The 25,808-nt window shown below is 41.2% G+C and overlaps 2 protein-coding genes across 3 annotated transcripts in view; one reads left to right on the forward strand and one right to left on the reverse strand.

Annotated features, from left to right (window-relative positions):
• The first annotated feature begins 1,083 nt into the window (after positions 1–1,083).
• Nudt4 (nudix hydrolase 4) lies at positions 1,084–18,670 on the forward strand. Of its 2 annotated transcripts, none has more exons than XM_042693059.1 (5): positions 1,084–1,347; positions 13,655–13,765; positions 14,058–14,102; positions 15,693–15,780; positions 16,038–18,670. In XM_042693059.1, the coding sequence occupies exons 1-5, from the start codon at positions 1,249–1,251 to the stop codon at positions 16,238–16,240; spliced, it is 546 nt and encodes a 181-aa protein (XP_042548993.1). In that variant the 5' UTR covers positions 1,084–1,248; the 3' UTR covers positions 16,241–18,670. The 2 variants fall into 2 exon arrangements, with proteins under 2 accessions (XP_042548993.1, XP_042548995.1); XM_042693061.1 differs by having other exon boundaries at positions 15,696–15,780.
• Positions 18,671–24,582: 5,912 nt separating this feature from the next.
• Ube2n (ubiquitin conjugating enzyme E2 N) overlaps positions 24,583–25,808 on the reverse strand; it is a 33,632-nt gene continuing 32,406 nt past the window's right edge. The window contains exon 4 of the mRNA XM_042693159.1: positions 24,583–25,646. Within this exon, the coding sequence (XP_042549093.1) occupies positions 25,606–25,646 (41 nt within the window). The 3' untranslated portion in view covers positions 24,583–25,605. The remainder of the gene's footprint in view (positions 25,647–25,808) is intronic.

The raw sequence follows: 25,808 nt of genomic DNA on the forward strand, positions 1-25,808 counted from the left end.
AGAGCTTCTACCTAACCCTTCTCTGTGACACTGGGCTCTGTCACATTGTCCCAAGTCCCCAAGAGACTAAGCCTTTGGATGGCAAGAACTTCCATTGTATTTAGTGGTTGTGACCCCAGCAGCCACTGTGCCTATTACTAGGACCTGAGACACAGACACACAGACACAGACAGACACACACACTCCAGAGGGTGAGACAAAATGGGGACAATTTCAAAGACATTTTTAAGCTTGAGCTGACTCTTTAAGAAAATACAAGGCATTCCCAACCACAGATGAGAAGAAAAAAAGAAAAAAGAGACAAAGGTTTTTTAAAAAGAGAGAGGAAGAAAGGGAAAACGGAGCGCGAAGCGAGGGGGAGCGCTCTAGGCCACTTGGGAGAAGCCGCTTCGGTAAGCTCAGCCTTCCCAGGCCTCAGGCCCGCTCTCCCCCGCTCCGGACCCCGAGGCGTCTGCACGGCCTCCGGGCACTCCCAGACCTGGGTGCAACTTTGTCGGGGCCGGGTGTCGTGAGATCCCGGCCCCGGGAGAGTACTGGGGTCTTCGTGGGGAAGGTCGCGGGACTGAGGGAGAGGAGCCAAGAACTCGTCTCAGTAATGGACATTTTTACCTAGGACCCGGCACTCCACGCCCGCACGAGCACCAGCCTCGAGGCCCAGCCGCACCCCCGCCGAGGGCGCCACGCAGGCCCCGCCCCCTGGACGCCCGAAGCTCCGCCCCCCTCCTCCCCGCCTCGTCCCAACGGTCCCGGCACGCAGGCGCGGTGGCGCGCGCGCGGGCCGGACTTAAGCCAGAGGCGGAGGAGGGGCGGCGCACATCCGCCGCGGCTCCGCTGCCCCTGCCGGCGCAGTCTCGGCAACTGCCTTGGCGCGGCGCGAGCCTGGGTCCCCCCGCTCTTCCCGCGGCGGCGGCAGCGGCAGCGGCAGCGGCAGCGGCAGCAGGGCGCGGCGGCCAGCGGTGGCGGGCTCCATGGAGAGCGGCGGGCGCCCCGGCAGAGGCGGCGCGGCCCCTGGGCTCTGGTGACCCGCCCTCGAGTCCAGCCCCGCGTCGGAGCGGCCGTCGGTCCCGGGACTGACCCGGCCTCGCTGCCTCTTCCCGCGCCGCCGCCTCGCCACCCTCCCCGCCCCGCCTCAACCCGCATCCCTCCGGAGCCCCGATTCGCTTGCGCCCCTACTCCTCGGCGGGGGTGGCGGCGGCCGGGCCCCCACGGCGTCGGTCGGAGCAGTCGCGGCCCCCGGAACACGCCTCTATGATGAAGTTCAAGCCCAACCAGACGCGGACCTACGACCGCGAGGGCTTCAAGAAGCGGGCGGCGTGCCTGTGCTTCCGGAGCGAGCAGGAGGACGAGGTGAGACGGCCGGCGCGCACGCCGCCTCGGCGGGGCTCGTGGCCGCGGGAGCCCGGGGCCCTGCGCCCCGACCCGGGCCCGCGGCTGGGCGGGGAGGGGCCGGGCCTCCCCCCCCCCCGGCCCCCATCCCCCTTTGTGTTCTCCTCCCTCACTCTCTTCCCTCTCCTCTCCCTTTTCCCTCCGCCCTCTTTCCTTCCTTCCTTTCCCTGGGCTGATAGGGTAGACAAAGGAGACCGGGGCGTTTGGGGTTCGCCTAGCGGCAGTCACCCCGATCTTGACTGGCATGGGGAACTTGGAAGCCGGGTAAAGCCAGGGTGGCCCACCGAGGGCAGCGAGGGCGAGATCCGAGCCGCGGCCGAGCCCCCTCGGCCTCCCCGGCCTCTTCCGGCCATGTCAGAGCCGTGTGCGCCGGCGGGGGGCGGGGGAGGGGGGTGGCCTTGTTTGGGGACTCGCGAACGGCCTTGGGCTGCAAAACGGGGAGACACACTCAGCAGAACGAAACACCTCTTGCACCCAGTCCGGGCGGTTTACCTTTTAAGTGGATCCATTAACTCACAAGCCCGTGGGCATAATGATAACTTGATTCAAGAAAGAAAAGTTTAAAAAAAAGGGGGGGGGCCCTCCTCTTGGAAAGTTCTTCCGACCACAGAAAGATGGGGGGCGAGGGGGAAGCATAGGGACCAGATGGGCCAGACTTGGACTTTCCGATCAGTAATCTCGGGTTCCCAGCGTCTTGACGGAGGCTGCCTGGCTTGGCATCTGGAAAGAGCAGCCTTTGTTCCAAGGGGAAGCCGCAGCCTTCTCTAACACCGGGTCGATAGATAGGCCCTAGGGGTTTTGGTTTGTGTCCCCCCCCCACACACACACACACAACGATTTTTACTAATTGCGGTACGTTTATCCAGTTTGAAAATTTGCTGAAGGCAGTCCTAAGTCCCTCGGTCGCCGATGAAAGGTCCTTTTTATAAAAAAAAAAAAAAAGCAATTGCTACTACTCAAATGGGGGGGTGGATAACGTTCTGAGTTCTTCTATAACCGTCTCCAATAAAGCACCCGGCCAGAGCTGGAGAGTGGGGGTTTAATGGCTTCCTCATGCTGGTGCAGAAGCGTGCACTCAGGTTTAGTTCTTGTTAAGAAAAATCACGTGCTTGAAAAACTGGCTCTTTCAGCTCCTTTTGCCTGATACGTTTTTGTTGTCTTTATTAGATAAACTAAGCTCATGGGGGGGGGGGGTATTACGTGTGAAACCTAAACCCTGAAGGACTGTGAAAAAAAGTGGTATCTTTGAGATGGGTCTATTTAGGAGAGTTGTTGAATATTTATAGAATGAACAGGCATTAAATGCATTCTGCAAAAAGGCTGGAAGACCTTTGAAGGAATAGCATGTTTGCGCAGAGCAAACTTGGCACTATAGAAGTACGGCCTCTAGAGAACTAGATAGAGCAGGATCTTGTCAGAATAGCTCACTGTTGTATAATACAATTCCGGAAATTAGCAGTGTGTCTAGGCTCGTCCAGAGGAAAGTTTGTTACATTTGATCCCTTTTAGCACTTGAGAGGTAGTGCTGGTTTTACCTGTTTTATAGGTGAGAAGACCATGCACAGCACTTTGACCAAACGACACAGTTAGGAAAGTGGTAGAGTCAGAATTGGGGGTCCAGTTCCAGCACCACACCACGTGTGTTGGGCTCTTGGCAAAGGATCTGGCCCATAGCAAGTGGAGAATATGCTGTGTTAGTGAGTGAATTTGGGACATCAAAAGCCTTTCTGGAAGTTTTATATTTGAAGTCTGGTCATATTATGAACTTGGAAGTTCAGGCTATGTGAAAAATGTTAGCCCCTAGGGGGAAGGGGGGGACTGGAATGATCCCTATTGTGGGTGTGGCAAAACTGACAAGAGTTTCAGGAATTTTGCTAGCAGATGGATTGTTTTTTGTGCTTGGAAATTGTTTCTACTGGGGAGACAGGGCTTAGTATAGTTAGTATATAGCTCAGTGGCTTGCCTAGCATTTGGAGGTTTTGAAGTGGGGGGACACCAGGAACTTAGGCCTGCTATAAAAAAATGATCAAATTCATAGTCTCTAGTTGAGTCCGCAAACTAGTGTCCTTAGATAAAGTGAAATAAGAAGCAAGGTTTGGAGGTGGTATGCCAGAGAACTCCATTATGTGAAACTGTAAATAAGTTTTTTTATTGTGAAAATACCAGACAGAGGGGTTACAATTACATGAGCAAGGTAATGAGTACATTTCTTATCAAGCATTGTTGCCTCCTCCTTTGTTTTCCCTTACCATCCCTGCCCTTCCACCTACCCCGCCCTCAAAAAAACTGTAAATCTTATAACCTTGTAGGATGAGGAGCCAAGTGAATCAGCTTGTTAGAGGATATGCTCTGAGGGAAGACTCTGGAATTCTCTTAAGTAAAATGTGCAGCCAACTTTTCACATCTGGTTTAGGTCTTCAGAATCTTCTTTCTGTGGGTGTGTAGAGTTGAATCTCTTTTTATTACATGATAATTACAGAGTAAACTTAGCAAAACAGTAAGATATCCAGGAAAGCATGAATTTGCTTCCACACTTGAAATTCTGTTGCTATCTTTACACCAATAGGATAAAAATGTTTCTGCTGGATTAAGAGCACCTGGGTCCTGACCAGGACATAAAATATGTTTTTATCATTTTTTTTCCTGGTAAGGTAAGCAAGTTTTATTTTATTTATTTGTATAAGAAGAAATTAAGGGCTGGGAATGTGGCTCAGGGGTAGAGAGCTTGCCTAGCTTTCATGAAGCCCTGGGTTCAAGTCCTCAGTACCACATAAACAGAAAAATCCAGAGTGGCGATGTGGCTCAAGTGGTAGAATGCTATAGACTTAAGCAAAAAGTAGCTCAGAGACAGTGTCCAGGCCCTGAGTTCAAACCCCAGGACTGGCAAAAAAGAAGAAATAGAAATTGGGGCTCCTGGCATGGTATTGGTACACAACCAGCATTTGAAGTTGAGGCTATCCTGAGCTACCGTAATGAAATTCTGTGGCAAAAATTCAAATAATAAATTAGGTGACAAAAGTAACTTGTTTTGCTAGGCACTAGTGGCTCACACCTGTAATTCTAGCTACTCAAGAGGCTAAGATCTAGGATCATGGTTCAAAGGTAGCCTAGGCAGGAAAGTCCATGAGATTCTTTATCTCCAATTAAGCACCAAAAAGCTGGAAGTGAAGCTTTGGCTCAAGTGGGAAAGTACTAGCTTTGAGGACAAAAACTCAGGAGCAGTGTCAAGGCCCTGAGTTCAAGCCCAGGACTGGTACCCCACCCCCCTCAAAGAAAAGTAACTTGTCCCAAGATGACAAGAGATTCTTGTCCCAAAGATCTTTTTTTGTTTCTAACTTAATTTTCATTTGGCAGCCTTTCTTTCAAGCTAGTTATTTCTGTGGGAAACCCTCACCTTCATGTTGGCTGGTGGAGCTTCCAGACAAGCCCACAGATAATTGCTCTATAGAGTAGCTGGAGTCCTTGTGCAATGAAAGATGGCAGTTCCTTTATAAATAGGTAACCAAAAGTGGATTCCGTTGAATACATTTGCATACATATTTGAACAGTGGTGGAGGCAAAGCTGAAGCTTTGGCTTCTAAGTAATATATTCTGTAGTGGGAGTTTAGACAAATGACTAATTGAAAAGGACATGTAATGAGCTGGAAGTGTAACTATCTCAAGGGGAAGGCTGAGAACATTCTAGGCAAGAAAAGGGACTCTTTGGTTCAAACATTTCAATTTTGGAGGCCTTCAGTCATAGCAATAGTCTGACAGCAGAGTAGGGAGTAGACTGCTAGGGGAGAGGTAGTAATGACTTGATCCCACAAGTAGAATGTAGGTGCTGTTACAAGTCTACATGTGGTAGACAGATTGCACTAATTAGCTCTCAAACTTTTGGAGCCCAAGACTACATCTTCTATCTATAGTCTGCTTTACGGCTGAAAGTACTAGGAAAGTCCAAGTTGTACAGAATCTTACATTAAAATCAAGACTTGGTGGGAAAAGGTCTCAAAACATAACTACCGCTGTCTTAATATAGTAACCACCCTAAAGAGAAATATTAGTAGAAATTCCATGTAGCATATGTATACTTAGAATTAGGTATATTTGTATTTACCTGGTATTTAAGTATTGAAGATACTTTCTTCAAATGGAGACCATTTTGTCATAATTAAATATTAGCCTTTTTTTTTTTTTTTTTTTTTTTTTTGCCTTTTTAATGGGGGTTCCCTCTCTTTGGGCTGGAGATCAAATTCAGACCCTTGTCCATGTAAGTACTAGACAAGTGTCTGACACTGAGATACTTCCCCAGCTCAAAGCAGACAGTGTCTCACCATGTCACCCTGGCTGGCCTCAAACATGAAATTCTTCTGCCTGAAGCCTTCTGAATGTTGGGGTTTGAAACATAGGGAATTGCACTCATGTGGGGTACAGCTCCTCTAGAGCTCAGGAAGGTCGTCTTAGACCACTAAATAATCCACTTGAAGGGAAGCCACTTCTATAAGGATTGGCATCTTGTCCCCCTACCTCCCTTGGGGATTTAGTATGTCAGGGTCTTAGTATATCATTGAGGCTTTCTCTAATTTTATAAAGGTTTGCCCCATCAATTCAAAACATGCATGTGCTGGGAGAAACTCTTACCAATCCAGCACACCCTACTTTGACTTAAGCAAATCTTTGTAGTACATTTTTTTTGGGGGGGGGGGGGGTCCGGTCATGGGGCCTGAACTCTGGGACTGGGCGCTGTCCTTCAGCTCAAGGCTAGCACTCTACCACTTGAGCCACGGCCCCACTTCCTGCTTTTTTCTTTTTGCTTATGTGGTGCTAAGGAATCAAACCCAGGGCCTCATGCATGCAAGGCAAGCAAGCGCTCTATCACTGAGTCACCTTCCCAGCCCATGTAGTACTTTTTTTTTTTTTAATCTTCTGTCTCTATAGTCCAAAAAATAGTGTTAATTTGCTATAGCTATTGCTAATAGCTATTAATATTTGTATATATGGATTAACGTGTGTGATACATGTTCATTTGTGTGTATACACACAACTGTTGCATAACCTCTAGTCTTTTTTTCCCCCCTCTTTGGCAGTACTGGATTTGAACTTAGGGTCTCAAGTTCAGATAAGGTTCATCTTGTTTGTTAAGATAGGAGTGCCACTTAACCTTTTCCTTGCTGGCCTCAAACTGAAATCTGCTTCATCTGCCTTGTAGCTGGAGTTTCAGATGTGAGCCATCTCCTTGCTCTGAACCTGCAGTCTTTCAACATGGCTGTTTGTAGATGTTCCTGATTTGCTGCTGGTCTGGTTTTGAGTAAATTCTTCTGAAATGTTTAGCTGTAGGGACCAGTAGGTTAACACATAGTTTTAACCATTTATGGTATCCTGATTCACTATAATGTGAGGAGGAATAGTAACCCAGAACTGCTTTTTCTAAGTAGCTTCAATTCACAAAATAATCACTTGGTTTACCTGCATTCTTTTCTCCCCCCTTACCCTTGAACAGAAATATCAATGTGTAGTGGTTGTTTCCAGAGGCTGACCATCACCATTAGGGGTGAAAGCTGAAGCAAAAATAGCAGTATATGGCCATTTGGTCCAACCTCTGCAAATATAATTGCAAACCTGGATCCTGAGCAGCATTCTTTTCTTTTTCTTTCCTTTTTTTTTCCTTTTTTTTCTTGCCAGTCCTGGGGTTTGAACGTTGGCGTGGGCACTCTCCCTGAGCTTCTTTATGCTCAGGGCCAGTGCTCTACCAGTTGAGCCACAGGACCACTTCCAGCTTTGAGTAGATTATTGGAGAAAAAGAGTCTCATGGACTTTCTTGCCTGGGCTGGCTTTGAAATGCAATCCTCAGATCTCAGCCTCCCCTGGCTCCTGGCTGAACAGCATTCTTTAGTTTACATGTTTCATTTATTTGTTTGAGATAGGGTGTCACTATATCACATAGGCAGACCTGAAACTCACAATCTCCCTGCCTCAGCCTCTTGAGTGCTAGGATCACAGGCATGTGCCACCGCATCTGGTCTAGTTGGCACACTTAAAACATCCCCAGTGAGGAGAACCTGTTAGAGGTGATAACAGGTTACAGAAGTATTATATTAGATGGTCACTGTCTCTGAGCTCTTTTGCACAAGTCTAGCGCTATACCACTTTCAGCTGCAGCACCACTTCTCGTTTTCTGGTGGGGACTTTTCTGCCCTGGCTGGCTTTGAACCACCACCCTCAGATCCAGCCTCCTAAGTAGCTAGGATTATAGGTATGACTGGCCAGTTAGTATGCTTTTAGTAATTTAAAAAGTATAATGAAACTAAGAATGAATTTATATCTAGCAAGAATAATCACTGTGCATAGTACTTATCCCAAAATTCATGTCACAGTTTCAGTTGACTATATCATATATATTTTCATCAAGCTCAAATTTGGGGATATAAGCTCAGTGGTAGAACAGTTACCTAGCATGTGCAAGGCTTGGGCTAGATTCCCAGTCCCACAAAAAAAAAAAAAAAGGAAAGGAAAAAGTTCTGAGAAACCATAGATGGCCAGTGGCTCACACCTGTAATCCTCGCTACTGAGGATCAAGGTTTAAAGCCAGCCCAGGCAGGAAAGTATATGAGACTCTTTACCTCCAGTTAACCACCAGTAAACCAAAAGTGCTGTGGCTCAAAGTGGTAGAGCAGTAGCCTTGAGTAAAAAAACTCAGGGCCACCACCAAAAAAAATTTTTTTGTAAGATTTTAAAGTATACCTTCTAAATAATAGTTTGGGCTTCTGGAAAACTACTTTTACAATTTTTTTTTTTTTTTTGCAGTACTAGAAATTGAATTTACTCTTGCTTGCTTTTGTTAGGCAAGCACTGTACTACTGAACTATTTTAGCTCACAAAGTTAGGATTATTAGTTTGAAATAAGATCTAAGTAGTCAGGCTGACCTCCAGATTTCAAACTTTGTCTCAGCCTCCTGAGTATTGACTGGGATTAAGGCACGTACTACTTACTACCTCTAGCTTTTCACCAAAGTGTTCTTAAAGCTGAGTTGCTTTCGTAGTTTTTTGTTTTGTTCTGTTTTAATAATAAAAAGTACTCCAGAAATATCTTCACAGTTTTTAACAAATTCCAAGTGACTTTAACAGAAAAGCTTTGCTTTTATTTTTTGCTGGTCCTGGGGCTGGAACTCAGGGCACTGTCTCTGAGCCTCTCTGTGCTCAAGGCCAGCACTCTACACTTGAGCCATTTCCAGCTTTTTCTGGGTAGTTTATTGGCGATCTCACAAGACTTTCCTGCCTGGGCTGGCTTTGAACTGTGACCCTCAGATCTCAGCCTCCTTAGTACCCTAGGATTACAGGCTTAGCCACTGGTGCCTCTCTCTCTCTCTCTCTCTCTCTCCCCTGTCCTAGGGCTTGAACTCAGGGCCTTGGTGTTAATCCCTGAGTTTTTGTGCTCAAGCTAGTGCTATACCACAGCTCTGCTGCAGCTTTTTTGGTAAGTAACTGGAGTCACCTGGATTTTCCTGTTTAGGCTCCCTTTGAACCACAATCCTTGTATCTGAGCCTCCTAAGTAGCTAGGATTACTAGTGTCCCTCCCAAAATGCTTTTATAATCCTGGGCTTTTTAATTTTCAAAGCCTTTTGTAGAAAGAAATGGTCTTACTCTAAAATGGGGTATAAGCATAAACTTGGCCTCCATATTTATACTCATATTCTTACAACAGTATTATGAAACAGACCAGGTATAATTTTATGGTTCCTTGAAAATACTGAGATTCAGGGCTAGAAATGTGGCTTTGTGGTAGAGTGCTTGCCTAACATGCATGAAGCCTGGGTTTGATCCCTCAGTACCACATAAAGAGAAAAAGCTGGAAGTGGCACTGTGGCTCAGGTGTTAAGAGTGCTAGCCTTGAGCAAAAGAAGCTTAGGGACAGTGCCCAGGCCCTGAGTTCAAGCCCTAGGACTGGCAAAAAAAAAAATGAAAAAATACTGAGATTCATGTGTGTGCATGTTCATCTCAACCTGCCTAAAAACAGTCATTTGTCCTGTTAACCACCTAATTACAATATACACACCTTTTAAGGATGATGTCAAGTTTTTTCGTCAGTGCTAAGGATGGTATGTGTGTCTTTTTTTGGGGGTGGAGGGGGGCCGGTTGTGGGCTTGAACTCTGGGCCTGGGCGCTGTCCCTCAGCTCTTCAGCTCAAGGCTAGCACTCTACCACTTGAGCCACAGCGCCACTCCCGGCTTTTTTTTTTTTCCCTGCTTATGTGGTGCTGAGGAATCGAACCCAGGGCCTCAGGCATGCAAGGCAAGCGCTCTACCACTGAGCCACCTTCCCAGCCCCTGTGTGTGTGTTCTAAATGCCTGTGACAGACCTCAGGGAATAGAACAGTTGCCTTACTGTGCCTTGAACTGCCTCAAATTAAAATTCTGGACATGCAAGATGTGTAGATGCATTTACTGACTTGGACTGTTTCTCATCTGCCTTGTAGAATTGGTATCAAACCTCATTTCTTAAGCTAATAGTGCACACACCATACTCATTTCTCTAGCATGGATCTTCGTTTTGGAAAGATAGGTTTGAATTCAATGATTTAGTCAAAGTTTGGAATATCAAAAGACTCTTGAACACTTAAGTTATTGGCTTAGGCTGTATCACATATCCAAGATATGTATAGGTCTCTTGTTAGTATAGATTTAGAGAGTTCTATTAGTATTTTCCATCACTTTATTCCTCTACCCCATCTCCAATGATAGGAGTGCTTTGAGGAAAAACACCTTGTTCAGTATCATAATGAGGACATAGAAAGCAAAATCAGTGCTAAAGTTGGAGAAACGATGCTGAATTATTGTTAGACAGAGGGTAGAGTAGATTATTTTTTATCCGAAGATTGTAAAGCAGAAGTTTTACTTGGGATGTCTTGTGAATGGGTTTTTCTTTTTGCTAGCTAGCCCATTTTCATTATTCTTGCTTTCTATTAAGAATCTTAAATTGTTTGAAGATTACATTTTGCTTCATTTGAAAGGAAAGTGCATTTAAGATGCTACGGGTCTATGTCATCCAATATGTAGTTCTTGAAATATAACTAAGTGGAACTGGCCTTTTATTTCTCTTAATTTAAGTGGTCATATGATGGTGATGGCAATTCTGGTTAACATTCAGCTGTAGAGCTTCAAAAGGCCTGAGAAAGTCTGAAAGCTGCAGGGTTCAGGACACTGCATTTAGTGGTAAAGAGAATATAAATATTCCAGTTGCAGGTTTGTTAAATCTATCATCACCAAATGATAAATACTAACAAGTCTTCTTAAGCTATTTTAGATGTTAATCTTTTTCTCTGTGACAAATGGTATTTTAATTAATAAAGGGTTTTTAAGATAGCTTTGAGCTTTTTGTTGCCCATTCTGGGGCTTGTACTCAGGGCCTGGATGCTGTCCCCGAGCTTTTTCAGTCACAGCTAGTGCTTTACCATTTGAGCCACAGCTGTACTTTCAGCTTTTTGGTAGTTAAGTGGAGATGAGTCTCATGGACTTTTCCTTCTGGAACTGGCTTTAAATCTCACTCAGTCCTCAGATCTCAGCCTCCTAAGTATAGCTAGGATTACAGGTGTGAGTTACCCCACCATATTTATTTTTAATGATAAATTATTGAAATAGCCCGTTACCATCTAAAAAAAATCTACTGGGGCTTTCTGTAACTTAATGAAAGGAAGATGTTGAACAATACAGAGGTGTTTTCTTACTGACTTTTGGAAGAAAACTTTAATCATTTGTTGATGTCCTAATAAAGATTTGGTTTTAAATCTGAGGCCTGAATGTTACAGATTACACTAATACTTTCCAACATCATTAACCTTAATGTAATTTGGCTCTTAAAGACTGTCTTTAGGAATTGGGACATAAGTACTGACCTCAGTAACCCTTAGAATTTAATTTTTTTAGAACTCACATTTTGAGTATGGATGATTTTGAAACTCCTTGGGAGAACAGAGCTGTTAATGGCCAGTAGTGAGTGACTGCCTAAGCCAGGATCCTGAGGTATTTACTCTTGTAAGGACAGTTATTTCTCGTTATAGACAAGGAAGCTGATGAACTGAAAGGTCACTTACAGCCCATTATTGTGGATCATGTGCAGGCTTTGTCCTCCAGTACTGCTGGATTTGTTTAATTCTTGCTCTTTTAGTTTCTGATTTTTGATACTGACTTCCTATTAACTGACAGAGTTGTGTGTCTTAATAGGTGTTTTTGGCTTCCAATTCAGCCTTTTGAGATTTTAGGAGGAAAGGTAGGAATTGCTGAACTCTAGTCTGCCTGCAGCTCTAGTTGAGGAAAGTTGGGTTCCACTTAATTGGCCTAAGGCAGGAGGAGAAACCTGTGCTGCCTATGAATTCTAGAGGTCCAGCAACTGCTCTGCTGGAAAGGAGCTGGGGAGATAGAACTGCTGTCATACCTGTCTAGAATCAGTCTCCACACCAGGGATTAACCTGTGGGTATGTAGCTAGTTCAGTGGTAGTGCACTTGCCTAATACGTGCAAGTCCCCAAGACCATAAGAAAAAAACCCCACCAAAACCATTACTGTAAACTTAGTGGGTTTGTTGGGTTTTTTGTTTGTTTTTGTTTTTGTCAGTCCTGGGGCTTGAACTGTAGGCTTGGGCACTGTAGGCTTGGGCACCTGAGCTGTTTTTGCTTAAGGCTAGGAAGCCACAACACCACTTCCTTTTTTTTTAGTAGTTATTGGAGATAAGTCTCCTGGGCTTTGATCTTTCATGCCCAAGCTAAGTCCTCAAATCTCAGCCTCCTGAGTAGCTAGGATTACAGGCCTGAAGCCACCTAGTACCTGGGGAGGTGTATGTTTGTTTTTTTAATCTAAAGTTTGTTCAAAGGCAGTAAACTACTGTAATTTTTTAAAAGCAGTTTTGTTCAAGTTGGTTAAGACTTCTGATAATTTCATATAAATATTTGATTTTTTTTTTTTTCTTTTTTGGTCGGTCTTGGGGCCTGAACTCTGGGCCTGGGTGTTGTCCCTCAGCTCTTCAGCTCAAGGCTAGCATTCTACCACTTTGAGCCAGTTTTCTGGTGGTTAATTGGAGATAAGAATTTCATGGACTTTCCTGCCCAGGCTGGCTTTGAACTGCCATCCTAAGATCTCAGCCTCCTGAGCAGCTAGAATTACAGGCGTGAGCCACTAGCGCCCAGCTTGGGGACTGAATTTTAAAGGCCTAGTTTTACTGGGTAAATGGCTTTACCACTTTTGTTGGTCGTGGGGCTTGAACTCTGGACTTGGGCACTGGAAATAAGAGTCTCACGGACTTTCCTGCACGGGCTGGCTTTGAACCTCGATCCTCAGATCTCAGCCTCCTGAGTAGTTAGGATTATAGGCGTGAGCCACCAGCGCCCAGCTTGCTTTACCACTTTTCACACTCAGCCCTACAATAATCATTTGTAAGGTGGGTATGTAACATTGAGGTGCTGTTAAATAGTTAAAATCTAGGATGCCTATGGTAATGCAGTGAAAATTTCAAGTATTTATATACTTCAGGCTTAATATGGTTCTTGGTCAGAGGTCTTGTAGACATCCTGTTAAAAGCCACAGCAGTATGGCTTTGCCAGTTACTGAACCTTAATAGTTTATGAACACTGAAATTGAATGCCATGTAATTGAAAAATGTAGAAACCTGTCCCAGACCAGTGGGGGCTGACTTTGCCAGCCATGTTCTAGGCAATAATTTACAGGCTGTCATCAACATGGAAGGACATTTGCTCATTCAATAAGGAATAGGATTTGAAGGATACCTTTCTCTACTATGAATCAGTCACTGGCTCTTTGTGCATTTTCCTCTTCCTTCCTCACAGCATTTGTCATCTTCCAAGTACTCTTAACATTTTATCAGTGACAAAGCCAAAGTGATCTACCTATAGTATCCATATGTCCTTATTTGGACTATATGTCCTTATTTAGACATGGACTAGAGTCCATGGCTAAAGGATTAACTGGTATGACCGCAAACCTCAGTGTATGTAAGGTAATTCTGGCTAATAAACCAAGCCTCTGCTTTTATTGGAAAGTGTTAGGACTTGACTCTGGTAGTTTAAACAGTTTCATTAGGAACAGCATGATTGGTAATGTGAATGCTGGATTCTGACTTCAGTGTGCTCCACGTTGTCAGCTGCTTTTTGTGCACTTACTCATTTCAATGAAATTTAACAATCTACAATCGAGTTACTAACTTTACAAAGATTTAGGAATTTTCCTTGTATTCATAGTGTTTCTCAAGCCATCAAGACAACATGGTTACTGTTTTGCAGGTACTGCTGGTGAGTAGCAGTCGCTACCCAGACCAGTGGATTGTCCCAGGAGGAGGGATGGAGCCAGAGGAGGAGCCTGGTGGTGCTGCTGTGAGGGAAGTTTATGAGGAGGTGAGATGCCTTTCACACACACTGGGGGCTTTACAAGCAGGCTTTTTGTTGTACAGGAAGGCACTTGCGAGGTAACCCTGAAGAGATGGTACAAAGACTGGTCACTAGAATGTGGTCTGATGCAGCATTTTCAAGTATAGCTGGCATTTCACTTATATACACAACTTTTTTTTTCTACCTGGAAAAATAGAGCTAAAATCAGCATAGAAGTTCCTAGAATTGTACTAACATGCATTTTGTCATTTTTTACTATTACGAGAAAATAAATATATCTCACCTTTTTTTTTAATAGGCTGGAGTCAAAGGAAAATTAGGCAGACTCCTGGGCATATTTGAGGTGAGTTATGAAAGTAGTCTTCATTTTACTGCTAATAGACTTCACAATTCCTTCCTAACTAGCTAAGTCTGTGGCAGCTTCCTGAACCATTCATTTCTCCAAAACTACCAGTAGCAAATTAGTCATGAGGATTAGGGCTTTTTCAGGTAACACCATGTTAATACAGCATTTTCCATTGCTTGACAGTATATATACATCACTATCCCTAAAGGATCTGTGAAGATACAAATGCAATTTCATAGAACAGGTGCTAAAAAGATAGAATTCATTTCTATATAATCTCATGCTGAGGCCAGATGGAATTTCTTGGGAGAGAATTTGAAAGTGCTGATACAACATGAAAAGGGTACAAGCAAAAGTCAGGTTCTAGACCCAAGCTTATTTTTAGACCTTAGGAATTCAGATATAGATCCTACTTGTGCAGTACTTGGTAGAATTGATGATGTTTACCAGAATATAGTAATTATTAAAGTTCTTAGTGTTATTCAGAAATCTAGAATGCAGTTATTTTAAACAGTTCCACAGCACCATCTCCTGGTTAAACTGAAAAGCACACCTTTTTCTGTGATTGAAAGGCCATGGTACAAGTGAAGTATTTTTTTTTAATATCCACACAGGGTCTTTGAAGAAAATTCACATTCTTGTACGAGAAAAAAATTTTTTTTTCCTTTTTTTTCGGGGGGGGGGGGGGGGTCTGGTCGTGGGGCCTGAACTCTGGGCCTGGGTACTGTCCCTCAACTCTTCAGCTCAAGGCTAGCGCTCTACCACTTGAGCCACAGTGCCACTTCTGGCTTTTTCTGCTTATGTGGTGCTGAGGAATGGAACCCAGGGCCTCATGCATGCAAGGCAAGCGCTCTACCACTGAGCCACCTTCCCAGCCCCCTGGAAGAAAATTTTAATTGCCTTAAAAATGCCTTTGTGGGGGGCATATTTCCATATATTGAAAAATTATAATTAGGTCAGTTCTCTTACATTGCATAATTGTGTGTGTGTTTAATGCCAGTGTTGGAGCCTCTTGCTTGTTGTTGAGCCACACATCCACCCAAAGGTTTTGGTGGTTAATTGGATAAAAGTCTGACTTTACTACCTGGACTGGCTTTGAACTTTGATCCTCAGATTTCACCCCCCTGAATAGTGGCTAAAACTACAGGTAAAAGCCACTGGCACCTAGCCTATTTTCTACTGGCTTGTTTGTTTTGATGTAGATGCCTGAGCTTGAATTCAGTCAGGGCCTTGGGAGCTGTCCCTGAGGCTAGCACAGCCATTTGAGCCATAAGTGCACTTCCTGCCTTTTTTTTTTTTTTTTCCTTTTTGGAGTTTGAGATAAGAGTCAGATACTTTCTTGTCCAGGCTGGCTTCAAACTGCAATCCTCAGCTCAAAGCCTCCTGAGTAGCTAGAATTACATGTGTGATCCACTGGCCCCTGGTCCTGGTTTAATGTTTTATATAAACTCATTTTGCTAGAGTCTAAGACTTCTTAGCCTGCATTGGGACATAGTATCCTAATCAACACTGATTTATTTCCTCTGAAATTTCAGACACTTGATTGCTAACTGCTGTAATTAAAATGCTTTTCTTTTTATATTCAAGCAGAACCAAGACCGAAAGCACAGAACATATGTTTATGTTCTTACAGTCACTGAAATATTAGAAGACTGGGAAGATTCTGTTAATATAGGTAAGTTTCCAATTCTTTGGCTATCTGAATTCTCTTCAGTGACTATCTACTTAGAGCCAATTTCCATCTTAAGTTACTTTTGGTGGCTTTTTAAGAGAAGGAATAACTATATGCACATTGATTATTGCCTTGAAATTCTTCCTCTTATTTCTTAAAACATTACTTTGGGGGTAGTGGGTTAGTGAAGGGAACAATGTTGATTGGATAAAGCTTCTTAAAATTGACTTTATAGTAACCAGTTTCATACTGTTCTCTAGGAAGGAAGAGAGAGTGGTTCAAAGTAGAAGATGCAATCAAAGTTCTACAGTGTCATAAACCCGTACATGCAGAGTATCTGGAAAAACTAAAGCTTGGCTGTTCCCCAACCAATGGAAACTCTACAGTCCCTTCCCTTCCAGATAATAATGCCTTGCTTGTGACTGCTGCACAGACTTCTGGGGTGCCACCCGGTATAAGATAGAAAGAATTTGGAGGCCTTCTCTACCACATGTGATCTCATGGGGAGAGGCTTCTTCACTTTCTTTGGAAAACATCTGAATGACGCAAACTGAATTTGCCGTGCAGGGATTTCAGACAGTTTTGCATGTATTTCAGATGCTTTCAAGTCTTTTAAAACAGAATAGTGTAAAAATATTTTAAGAAGCCAAAGCCATGTGGGACTTTTTTTTTTTTTTTTAAGATGCCTTAACTGTGCCCCACCCGTTATTTTGGTTGCTGTTTTTCACAGAATTTTTTCAGTTTTGTCATTAACACCAGTCTGGTTTGTCAGATCAATTTGCTTATAGGTATATTTTCCCCCTAAATTGTTGCCTTCGCTACACTGACATAAACAAACATCCATCCCCAAACTTCATAAGATCACATTCTTAATTTCTAAATTTAAGGCTTGATATTTCTGTATAGTCCAATAACTGAAAAAGGATTTTTGATTGGCTGTTTTCAGGAATTTACCAGCACCTTTGGCTGGATGTTCACAACTAGTATTATATCATACCAACCTAATAGTATAGCTATTTCCCCTGAACTACAATAGTAGTGTAACATGAAATGGAACTCTTAACGTTTTAGGGAAATATTTTTAAGCAAAATGCATGTAGTAAGTATACCCTATCATGAAAACTTACTCATGGAATCCATTTAGCATGGTCAGTTAATTGCCAGTTCCATTTAGCATGGTCAGTTAATTGCCAGTTCTTTATAATTCCTCGTTTATACAGTGCATATTTCCCTCAATGTAAATTCTTCTTAAAATGAATTTTCAGTTTTCTAGTTTAGTGCCACCTCTTCAGTTAAATTTCCATGTTTACCAATAATCACACAATTGGGAGTCTAACATTCAATGCCAGTCAGTGATGACCGCATCACAGCGAGTGGCCTTCCAGTCGTTCAGTTGTTACAGGCTGAAAATCAAGGGTCTCTCTCTTCTAGGTTGTCATTAAGTACTCTCTGTCACAGAACTTTTAGGGGTAGTGGAATATACCCAAATTAAGAATTACTTCATCTTACACTTGTCTTATACTCCCTTAAAATCAGGCGCCCCATGTAAATACCTACGTCCCTGAACTGAATCTCATGCTCTTCTCCAATGGGATCAAAAACAAGGGGAAGGAAAAAGCCTTTGACTAAGATATGGATGAGGAAGAGTGAAAGGTCATTTTTATGTAGACATTGTTAGCCTTTTGTAAATACTGTAACTGGCAAGTATGAAATAGAAAAGGTATAGCTAAAGCATTTGCCCTGTAAGTTGTTAACCTTTAAATATGATTGCTGCTAAAAATAGTCCTTAAAGGAAAATTGGTGCCATTTTGAAAAGGAGATCTTGTGCCATAAATGCAGCAGAACTAAACATAAACATTAGTTCACAAATTAGTGCTGTCAAATAAATGAATAAAGTAGAAAAACCTAACCAATAATGTTTCACTCTGAATTATGTAGTGTAATAAACTTGGATCATCCAGGATTTTTGTATTTTTCTTTGTACAGAGCTTACATATTCTGGGTGTTTGTGGTTTTTTTTTTTTTTTTAAAGGAGACCTTTTAAATCCCACAAATTGATGCTTTCTATCAATTACCAATGGATTTAAGATTTTTCTCTAATCTCAAGTTTCTTTAAATTACATACCTAACAACAGAGAAACTGGATTGCTTTTGTAAATAAGATTGCTTCAACCCGAAATGCTGTCACACATACTTAGGGAGGGATTTATCTTGTACATGATATTCTTAGAGGTAATAATGCATGGACTTATTTTATAAACTCTCGGACTGTGTATTGTCATGTAAAATATGTACAGTATTAGTGAACCATCTCTAAAAGTTAGTCTATAAATATTGTATAGTTTTCTTTGGTCAGAAATTTGGACAAACAGTGCCACTTGAGTCAGGATTTTCTCTAGTACTATTTAGAAAACCACATCTTTAGTCTATGCAGCTCACAAAGATTCCACAAGAGCTCCAAGGAAAATTCTATTAAAAGCTGACATTCTCAGGCTAGGTAGATGAATCTGTTCAAGATAGCAATGTCTATCTCAGTCCTCCAGAGTTAGCAGATGAGACCAACAGTTGTGCTTATTTGTGGGTTGGTTGGATGAAACTGGGCAGCTGAATTTCTCAGTTCCATATCCCTCATAAAATAAACAGGAAGGTAAATTGACTTCTGCCCCTTATGTTCTTGTTGTAAAGAGATGGGATTTCTCAAGCAAGCACATGCCAGCCAATTTCCTGTTGTACTATTCACTGTATATGGCAGCAAAACAAGGGGAGAAATGTTGTACACACATTCTGAATTATTTTGCATGGTCTCATTTTGAGATGGTCTCATTCTAACTGGTGTAAGAATCTTGACTTTTCTTTTTTACATTTGAAACATCAAATAAAAATTGGAACATGATCTTTGTGGGTTTTTTTTAAATATATCTGTAATGCAAAGAAACCATTTTAGCATTAAGGGACATGCTTTTTCACTTTGAAATGCATAAAAATGCACACATACATTCCAATGCAAAATGTATTGCTCAATATGGATAGGTTCATAACAGTGCTCAACCGGTCAACCTAACCACAGCCACTGTCCACATGAAAACCAGCCTCACGAGTCTGTCACTGGTCACATCACTCTACACTTCTGCACTTCATTTAACATGAGATTACTGGGTTAAAAGGACCTAAGGTGTTGGGCTGTGTTGTAGGCACCTGTGTTACCAGTTGTTTTGAAAGGCTAGTAAAGTGAACAATACCCCCATTACATTTCCAAACACATGCTGTTTACCTATTCAAATTCCATTGAGTTAATGTCAGTTTTGTTAAGGAAGGACTGTTTTGGGAAGAAGCAGCTTCGTACTTAGCTTTGTTTTCTCACCACAACTTTAGGATTCTCTACTGGTCTCTTCAAGCAGATTTTTGCACAAGAATACTAATATGCTTAACTACAACTTGGACTTAATGTTTTAACAAGTTAGTTACAGTGTTTGTGTAGTTTATTTATTAGTTACAGTGTTTGTGTAGTTTATTCTGCCACAGGTGAAATTCCCATAAATTTTAGGTGTACCAGAAGCTACACATCAGCATTCACTCATGGCCTACCACTGGGGACTACGTTAATGTTTACCTTCACATACAAAACTTCCAAAATTCTTTTAAGATTTTATATCATTTCATGTAAATGCAATACTATCTCCAAATATGTATCAGGTAATACAGAGCTATGCAGCAAAAGTTGCTACCTTACACTTAAAAAATATTTTGGGGCTGGATCTGGGACTTAACTGCACTCCATACTGTTTTAACTTGGTTTGCTTACAGCCAATGTTCTACCACTTGAGCAATGCCTCCAGCTGGGCCTTCATTGCTGGTTAACTTGGAGGTGCTAGGCTGGCTTTGGACTTCTGATCATCCAGACTAGGATTACAAGTGAATTTTATACTAACTAGCCAGTGGACATCCCATTTCTTGTCAAAGGGCACTATGACATAACATAGACAAAATCCTCTTCTGAAATTTTATTCCATAGCCAAATTACTGAAATATTTAATCACATTTATTTGGCTATCAATGTGTACCAACCCTAAAAACATGACTTTTGACCAAATAATTGCTAGTTGGGCATCTAACAAGTGGAGACAGATTTATGTACAAAAAGCAAGATAAAATACAATAAACCATGGGAATAAATGCAGAGCAACAGAAGGGTAATGGGCAACTTTCATTACATAATGGAGTATTAGACATCAAGTGATCCCAGTAAAAAATGTGTAAATGAATACACAGCTCTTTGTAATTGAGCATTAATTATTAACTATATTTAAAAAAAATATAAAACCTTTTCATCCAACATTTGCAGCTCTAGCAATCTTGTCAACAGAAATACATGGACAAGTTACACAACCAAAATACAATTAAAGATGTGTTGCAGAATTTATGAAACAATTGTTTCCATATAGTGAGACGTAACAAAGGGTTTAAAGGGTTTCTCTGTGATTTTAATGCTTTAACAACATTTTAACTTGGTCTTTTTACTACTTTGTACAACTTGAGCCATGCTTCCAGCCAGTATTACTTTAGTTATTACTATTTTGAATAGGTTCTGCCTGCAATCCTATTTCACCGCACCCAGCTTTCTGGCCTAGGCTGGCCAGAAACCTAGATCACAGCTCGTACTCCTGATAAGGATTTTATTTTTTTTTAAAAAACAGGTGTAAGGCACCACTATTGAGCTGAATTTCAGGTAATTTGGGAGGAGTGAGGGTGAGAAAGGGGCCAGTCCTGGAGCTTGAACTGTGCATGGGCACTGTCCCTGAGCTACTTTTGCTCAAGAGGAGCGCTCTACCACTTGAGCCACAGTCCACTTCCAGCTTTTTTTGAGTAATTTATTGGAGAGTCTCACAGTTTCCTGCCTAGGCTGACTTCAAACTGCAATCCTTAGATCTCAGACTCCTGAGTAGCTAGGATTACATGCGTGAGCCACTGGCACCAGGCTTTAATATTTTTATATGAAACAAAGGTCTTAAATGCTGCACCTGCACAGTTTAACAAAATACACAAATATTAACAAAAGAAAACAAAAACTTGGTCCTTATCTAAGAAACAATGTGCCAGCATAACAGATACATTGGGATTAGCCCAGCCTGCAGCCACACTAAGTTTGTGTGCTATACAAAACTTTAGGTGGTTGAAAGAAATCTTGGGGTGAAAATTACTGGGGGCCTGTTTTACCCGGTATCTATGAATGTTTTAACTACTGACTGACTAGAGATAGACTTATTTTTCACAAAGCCAATTAATATTACTATTAAATGGGAACTGCAAAAGCATGGCCTACTTCTATGGTTTAACCACACAGTCCTTACTGACAAAACAAGAAAAACAGCATCAAGTATAGCTGGTATAGCCAGGGAAGAGGGAAGAGCCTACAGATCAGTAGTGAAGCAAATGAAAGGCATAGCCCTGGATTCAACCCCAAGCATCACAAAAAAATGGCACAACCAATGTGTTTTCTGTCTTGAATTTTTGAGATGGGCTCTTGCTATATAGCCCAGGCTGGCCTCTAACTTGTGATTCTCCTACTTTGGATTGCAGCTGTGTTTGGTTATTTGTGAATTTAAACTAGACATATTGAACTTATGGGAGCATTTAAGAGCTGCTGAGATTTAATCTAGACATTTCAAAAGCAAACCTGTGGCAGGTCCGAATATACCCCAGAATGTTAAAAGGGAATTGTGCTAGACATTCTAGATGCTAAGCACTAAGTTACTAACCTCTGATTCTATAATTTTTGTTTCATACACAAGTGAATGGCTGACAGAAATGTTACAGCTCATTAATACCCTAAAAATGTTTTTTTTTTTTTTAATTCTGTAATGAAACAGGTCTAAATACTTTTCCACAAGAAACTGAAATTTTTACAAAAATGAACAGAAACTGGGTTTGGGACCAAGTGTTCATTATAAATGACACATCAACATGCACATATGAAATGAGATCAGCTCAAGGGTAGCAATTACAAAACAGGAGGAAAGGGAAAGAATTCAAACATGCAGAATGCCCCATTTCAGAAATTTTAATTCAGGTCTTTTTTGTAGCAATGGTAACTTGCCTGATTTGTACCATAAAGCTATAGCAAAGTCAACTTTTAGAATAGATACTATCCCCAGACTCAGTGATACAATGGAAAACAAAGGAGTGTACAGTTACAAAACAAAGTATCACCAGTCCAATTGGTGGATTACATATTTTTATTAAACTTCTTTCAGATTACATCCATTTGCTTTTGTTATTTAAAATATAAACCTCAATAAATTTCCTTAAGCATGCTAAATATGTTGCTGCCACACCCAATGCATTGTTGGATTAAATATTACATAAATTAGGTTCCCTATTTTTCATTGTTTTATTTTTGGATGGGTACTGCATTTAACAAAAATTAAAGTGGCAAGAGTAGCCAGAAAACATTCCTTAGCCATCAAATAGGAAAACATAAAGTCATATAGTTCCTATGATACCACTTAATTCTAAGTGAGTTTATTTTTTGAGAGGGTAGGGGTGGGTCCTTGGGCTTGAACACAGTCTGTGAGCTATCCCTGAGCTTTTTCTCTCAAGGTTAGTATTCTACTACTTGAGCCACAGCTCCACTTCTGGCTTTTTGGTGGTTAATTGGAAATAAAGTCTCATGGACTTTGCTACCCAAGCTGGCTTTGAACCTTGATCCTCAGATCTCAGTCTCCTGAATAGCTAGGACTACAGGTATGAGCCACCAGCGCTTAGCTTCTTATGTCTTATGTAGGATACACAATTTCCTTCCCTACTTTCCTTTAAAAAGTGCTAATTCATAGTACCTGTGGCTTTCATATACTTATTTGTACTTAATCTTTAAATGTTTCTGACATTTGTTTTACATGTACATTCCTTGTTTAGAATAAAGTTTAAATTCCATGTACATCAGCTTTAAGATCTTACCAGGCAGACTGTTGACAGGACCCAAGAGAACTGGAAGCAAATCATGGCAAAGTAGACTACAACTTAAAACATAAACTACAAAGCTCATATCAATACCTTAGCATTTCAGAAAAACTTGTACTGGACTGAAGTGATTTTCAAGAATCTATCAGTAGGCACAGATTCTTCTCCTCTCTCTCAGACCTTTTATATGATGTTCATCTAGCTTGATATCCAGAAGCAGCCTCTACAAGTACTTCGCTGCAAATATTTGTAAGGGGCCCTCCCTGTCTGCCTCATAGATTATAAAATCCTCAAGGGAAAGCCTCTTGCCACTCATTTACCATCCAGTTAGTAGGCAAAATAGTGAATACTTTTTTTTTTTGTCAATTCTTCCTTTAGCTGGAGCTACAAAATCAAGGGCTTACAGGGAAATATGAGCACATTAAGAAGCAAGTGGACCAACCAGAGGGAACATCAGCCAATTGGAGACCAAGAGAATGGCTATGTTCTTAGAGACTCTTCTCCTGAGCTCCCCACTTAGTAGGTACCAGGCACAAAGGTGGATCAGTTCAACTACTACTAGATTTTAAAATAATTTAAAAGTTACTAATTTTCATGTGCATTTCTAGTTTTAGGAATACTAGCATCAAATTCAAACTATTTTAGTCAACCAAGAAAATAGGCCCACAGGCCAGATATAGTTGCCAGTTTTCAATCTCTTCTTTGACCTCTCTTGATTCCCTTAAGTTCTATGGAAAGTTCAATCGTAACACTGGCTCTTACTTGTTCCCACTGGTTGGAGGAAGTCAGTCTTGTAAAAACAATGAAGAATCCTACCAAAATTACAAAGAAAAAAATGCCATAAAGTTAGGAATTCATGTATGTGAAATGAAAAGTAATAATTCCATTTCTGTACTTTTACAACTCAGTGGACACTGGAGTCCTACTTTAGGTAACTTGCAATGCTAGCTGCAATAAAATAATGCTGATCTCTAAACCTGTGGAGTTCATTTGTTTTTTTAAAATGAGTCAGTTTCTTTAGCTGTAGTTAATGATACCCTTAGCCAAAGAACTATTATGACAAATGCTGTTAATAAGTTTTAAAATTATTTAAATATTAGGGGATAATTAACAGTCTTATTCTGAATTTAATATGTTACCAAACAATACATTTATTTGGAAGGATACCAGTTACCACTCATCAAAAGCTCTTGTATGTTGAAAATGTAATTTTAATAGATAATTATTCATCTTACATAGGAGCACAATAAAATACACCACATTCTGAAGAAACTCCAAAAGTTATGGGAATAAGAGAGGGAAATTCAGATGGGCTACTACAACATCCATTACCTTAAACTGCAAGAGACAAAGGTTCCAACCTGAAGGTTAACATATTTTACATACTCATGGCTGACTACATTTATGACTTGAAAATAACAAGAATCAGGACTTAGATATGGAAAACAGTGGGAAGAAATAGGTAAGGGGAAAAAAATCTCTTGTCAATGAAGAAAAAAAATCACTAATATCAAATCAAGAATAAAAGGCGCTCCCATAGTAATTGCTACAAGGATGAAAACAAGACTTGTTACCTGAAGGTGTGATGTTATCAAGAAAGAACCCTTCTGATGATATTTGTACAAACTGGTTGCTTGGGATTTGCTCATTAGATCTCCAAGGAAGACTCACAAATGCTTCAGCAGGATTCACAAGCCTTAGCAAACCCCAAATGATGTTCAGACTGGTGTTTCCTAATAGTGCACACATGAACTTTTCAGATGAGAACCAAGAAAAAGGTCTAACCCACATTTGAGGCAAAAATGTGGCACAAGAAAGTAATACAGGTCAGTCAGGGACTGTCCTGTCAAACATTGTGGCAAGATGTCAATGATCACCTAGCTAATCAGACAAGACAAACACATACTTCTTTCAAATTTCTTGGAGGTAAAAAAAGGTCAGATACTGATGCTTTAATGCATGCTCAGGGCCAGTTTATAAATACTCCAGTAATACCTTAAAACAAATTTGCATCAGTGAAGAGACTGGCAAAATCCATCTGTCATCATTCAATTTGTCAGATGGTAAAGACTTGGTAAAGACTAAACCAGAATGTTCCATCAGTTTCAATTTTTAAATATGATTGTCACACTTTGGGAAAATGTAATAAACACCATAAAATAAACTGTACAAAGGCAAAGTAGAATAACAAAAAATATTTTACTAAAACATAAGATTTACAGAAGTTTCCAGACAAGCCATACAAAATGGTCACAAGCTTTTTCTGAAGGGAGAAAATCTACACTTGACAGCAAAGTCACAATGATATTAGTGAGGGCTGTGATGTTTGTTTAATATTCCCATGTTGGTTCAAATAATCGAGCTTGTCCATCTATGGTGTCTAAAGTTAGACTTGGCTAGAGAGTGTACTCTAAAGAACTGGTTAGCTGCTTTTAACCAATACAATTAGATTCCCATAAAGGGGGGAAAGGATTCCATAAAATTAAAACTACTTTCCCCCTAAAAAAAAAAAAAGAAAGAAAGAAAGAAAAACACCCAAACCCCTGCAGCTAACCCTGACAACTACCTTCATTCACAGTGCTTTATACTTAAACCATGATGGGGGAAATGAATAAAAGCAGAGAACCACTGCTTTTATACGTTTCGCAACAATCCAGATGATACTTCTAGCCTCTGCTCATGCTTTACAACAGTGAATCAGGACAAGACATAAATTTGCTAATGTGCATGTGCATTTAATCACCAAAGTACTGAAGATGTCTGGCTTTTATTCTGTAATGGTTCTAAGACTGTGTCCATTAAATGCAAACAAAAAAGGAAGAAGTCTTGGCAGAACAGGAGAAGTGATGCACATTTGATGATCGGATCGACTTAAATATTATTCATGGCATATAGCCTAGTCCATGCTCTAGCTGTAGACAAGAACAAACATGCAATTATTAATTTTACTTTAGCTCAATGGATTACATTCCCAATTCTATAAAAAGCAAGCACAATGAATTACAGAAATATCATGCTGTAATCTTTAAACTAAGTCTTGTGCTATAAACTGAATCAGGCCTGAAAGATTTTTT

Source organism: Dipodomys spectabilis, unplaced genomic scaffold (assembly GCF_019054845.1).
Source record: "Dipodomys spectabilis isolate Male_0828 unplaced genomic scaffold, ASM1905484v1 ptg000163l, whole genome shotgun sequence".
In the NCBI taxonomy this organism is placed as follows: Eukaryota; Metazoa; Chordata; class Mammalia; order Rodentia; family Heteromyidae; genus Dipodomys; species Dipodomys spectabilis.

Excerpts from the sequence above, each read along its gene's own strand:
- Nudt4 (XM_042693059.1), top strand. The coding sequence starts at position 1,249 with ATGATGAAGTTCAAGCCCAACCAGACGCGGACCTACGACCGCGAGGGC. Across the intron at positions 13,766-14,057 it reads TGAGGGAAGTTTATGAGGAG|GCTGGAGTCAAAGGAAAATT; the intron begins GTGAGATGCCTT and ends TTTTTTTAATAG. Across the intron at positions 15,781-16,037 it reads GGAAGATTCTGTTAATATAG|GAAGGAAGAGAGAGTGGTTC; the intron begins GTAAGTTTCCAA and ends ACTGTTCTCTAG.